The sequence below is a fragment of the Athene cunicularia genome (assembly GCF_003259725.1).
Source record: "Athene cunicularia isolate RWA chromosome 4 unlocalized genomic scaffold, athCun1 chr4_part1, whole genome shotgun sequence".
In the NCBI taxonomy this organism is placed as follows: domain Eukaryota; kingdom Metazoa; phylum Chordata; class Aves; order Strigiformes; family Strigidae; genus Athene; species Athene cunicularia.
The window spans coordinates 1,218,067-1,220,339 of NW_020799098.1; the positions used below are offsets into that span (position 1 = coordinate 1,218,067).

Below are 2,273 nucleotides of genomic sequence, written 5' to 3' on the forward strand. Positions count from 1 at the left end.
CCCCCCCCCCCCCCCAGTACGTGACAGCTAGAGGTCAAAACCACGACAGAAATACCGCTGGCGTCGGCTGCTATCGGGGATTGAAAAGCAGAGAGCAACCCCAGCAAGGGCTTAGATGAGCTCAAGTCTTTAATTAGAAAAATAGACACCATTTTCTAATATTCCTGATAGATTCTTTTTACAAACAAGAAAATAATAGTAATAATAATAATATCACCTTTCCAAAGGGAGCGTGACGCACCGGTTGCCGAAGCCCGGCGGCATCTCTCTCCTTCGGGAGAAAGGACCGGTGCAGCCGCAGCCCCCGACTGCGCCGGCCGGTAAATAAAACCAGTCGGGAGCGTCGTGTAAAGTGCTGGCAGGGGAAATCACAGTCAGGTCGCTACAAACGCAGGATGTCCGTGGGTTTGGGTAGATAAAAAAAAAACAACCCGTCTCGGTGGCGATTTCTTTCTGTACACGTTTGTTTGGGTTTTTTTGTGTGGTTTTTTTTTTTTCTTTCCCCTAATGATAGGAGCTGTAAAAATGATTCAGTTGCTGCTGCAGTTTGGAGATGGCTCCGGGTGGCCGGAGCTGCCACATCCCACCTCTGCGGCCAGTGGTCCAGCGCCGCGGCATCGCCTCTGCCTCCCGCGGGCCCTTCTTCTCTCCGGCACGGCCCGATCTGCCGTGGTCAGCTTCTCCGGGGCCACCCCAGGAGGATATTCCCACCCCGGCTCTCCTGTGAGATGCTCAGGGGAACCTCGGGAAACGCCGTCTCCCAGCATTTAGGTCGGGGTTTCACAGTGTCCCGAAGGAGAGTCCCACGGAGAAGAACCCCAAACCTTTGAGCTTCTCCTCCGTCCGGGCTTTTTGCTTCAGGTGGACCTTGCTGTGACGCTTCTTCTCGTCGCTCCTGGCGAAGCGGCGGCCGCAGGTGTCGCAGGAGAAGGGTTTCTCGCCGGTGTGGGTGCGGATGTGGGTGGTGAGGTGGTCGCTGCGGCTGAAGTTCCTCAGGCAGATGCGGCACTGGAAGGGTTTGTGGCCCGTGTGGATGCGGAGGTGCCTGTTGAGCTCATCCGAGCGGGCGAAGCTCCGGATGCAGTTCTCCACCGGGCAGGCGAAAGCCTTCTCGTGGGGTTTCGGGCAGAAGCATTTGGAAGAGCACTTGGTCCGGCGGGTCTTCTTCTTGGGCTCGGCCAAGGCAGGAGGGTTGGCGGGCAGCAGGGAAGGGATGGAGGAAGATGAAGGGTGGCCCAAAAAGTCCGTGGGGGGGACGGACGGTGAGGGGTGAGGATGGAGGAGCTCGGCAGAGCTCATCAGAGCCGGCAGGACTTCGGGCTGGGCCAAGGAGGCGTCAAACTCCGGCATCAACGGAGGAGGGAGGTTGTGGATCTTGGCGTCGGCAAAGTCCCCGCGGGCCGGGAAGTTTTCTGGCTCGCAGCCGAAGCCCAGATGGGTGCCGAAGCAGGCAGCATCCTCTGCCAGGCTGCCGAGCTCTGACTGGCAGCTGACGGACAAGACGCTCTCCATCTTGGAGCCCAGCGGGTGGAACAGCCCCTGGCCACCCTCCCCAGCTGGGAAAGCTTCCGGAGAATGGTAGCCAGTGGGCAAGTAGGCCTGATGCTGGGTGATGGGCTCCCACTGGGCGCAGGAGGCTTTAAACTTGTCCAGGGGTGGGGAATCCGAGGGCAGCTTGATGTCCTGCTTGTTGTCCAGGAGCTTGGGCTGGAAGAAGCACTGCGAGGTGTTTCCTAAGGTGGGTTGGGGCTGGAGGGGTTGAGCCCCCTCCGCCGTGGGGAAGCCGCCGTAGCCCTGCTCCGGGAAGGGCGTTTGAGTGGCTCCGTTCAGCTCGGGCTGGCAAGCGGTGTAAAGGTCCAGCTGGCTCTGAGCCACCTCGGGACAGGGGTAAAGAGCATCCAGGTGCCTTTGGTGGCCCTCGGAGGAGGCGAAGGGGGAGATGCCCAGGATCCCCGACATCAGGTTGAAGAGGGATTCCTGGTCCTGGGGATGCTCCGGTACCGCCTTGATGAAGAAGCTGCCGGTGTAGCTGAGCGAAGGGGAGGGTTGGCTGCCCAGGAGGGAGTAATCCACCGCCCCGCCGCTCATCGGGGGGCCCAGCAGCTCACCTGGGGAGGCAGAGGGGACAACGGTTAGAGGGACGGAGGGATGCGGGGATGGGGCGGGGGGGAAGCGGGAGACGGTGGAGCAGCGGGAGGCTGATGTTGCGTCACTGCCAGGTCCCTGTCCCAGCCGGGCCCCCGGGACCATGCAGGGAGCTTTGGGATTCCCAC

At 60.8% G+C, this 2,273-nt stretch overlaps 1 protein-coding gene across 1 annotated transcript; it reads right to left on the reverse strand.

Moving 5' to 3' along the window:
- Nucleotides 1-181: 181 nt before the first annotated feature.
- On the reverse strand, nt 182-2,104 carry EGR4 (early growth response 4). The gene has a single exon (XM_026847035.1). It carries the CDS (start codon nt 2,086-2,088, stop codon nt 781-783), a length of 1,308 nt encoding a protein of 435 aa, XP_026702836.1. The 5' UTR covers nt 2,089-2,104; the 3' UTR covers nt 182-780.
- Nucleotides 2,105-2,273: the final 169 nt, after the last annotated feature.

What these genes read in the sequence shown, in the direction of transcription:
- EGR4 (XM_026847035.1), bottom strand. Translation starts at nt 2,088, where the DNA reads ATGAGCGGCGGGGCGGTGGATTACTCCCTCCTGGGCAGCCAACCCTCC.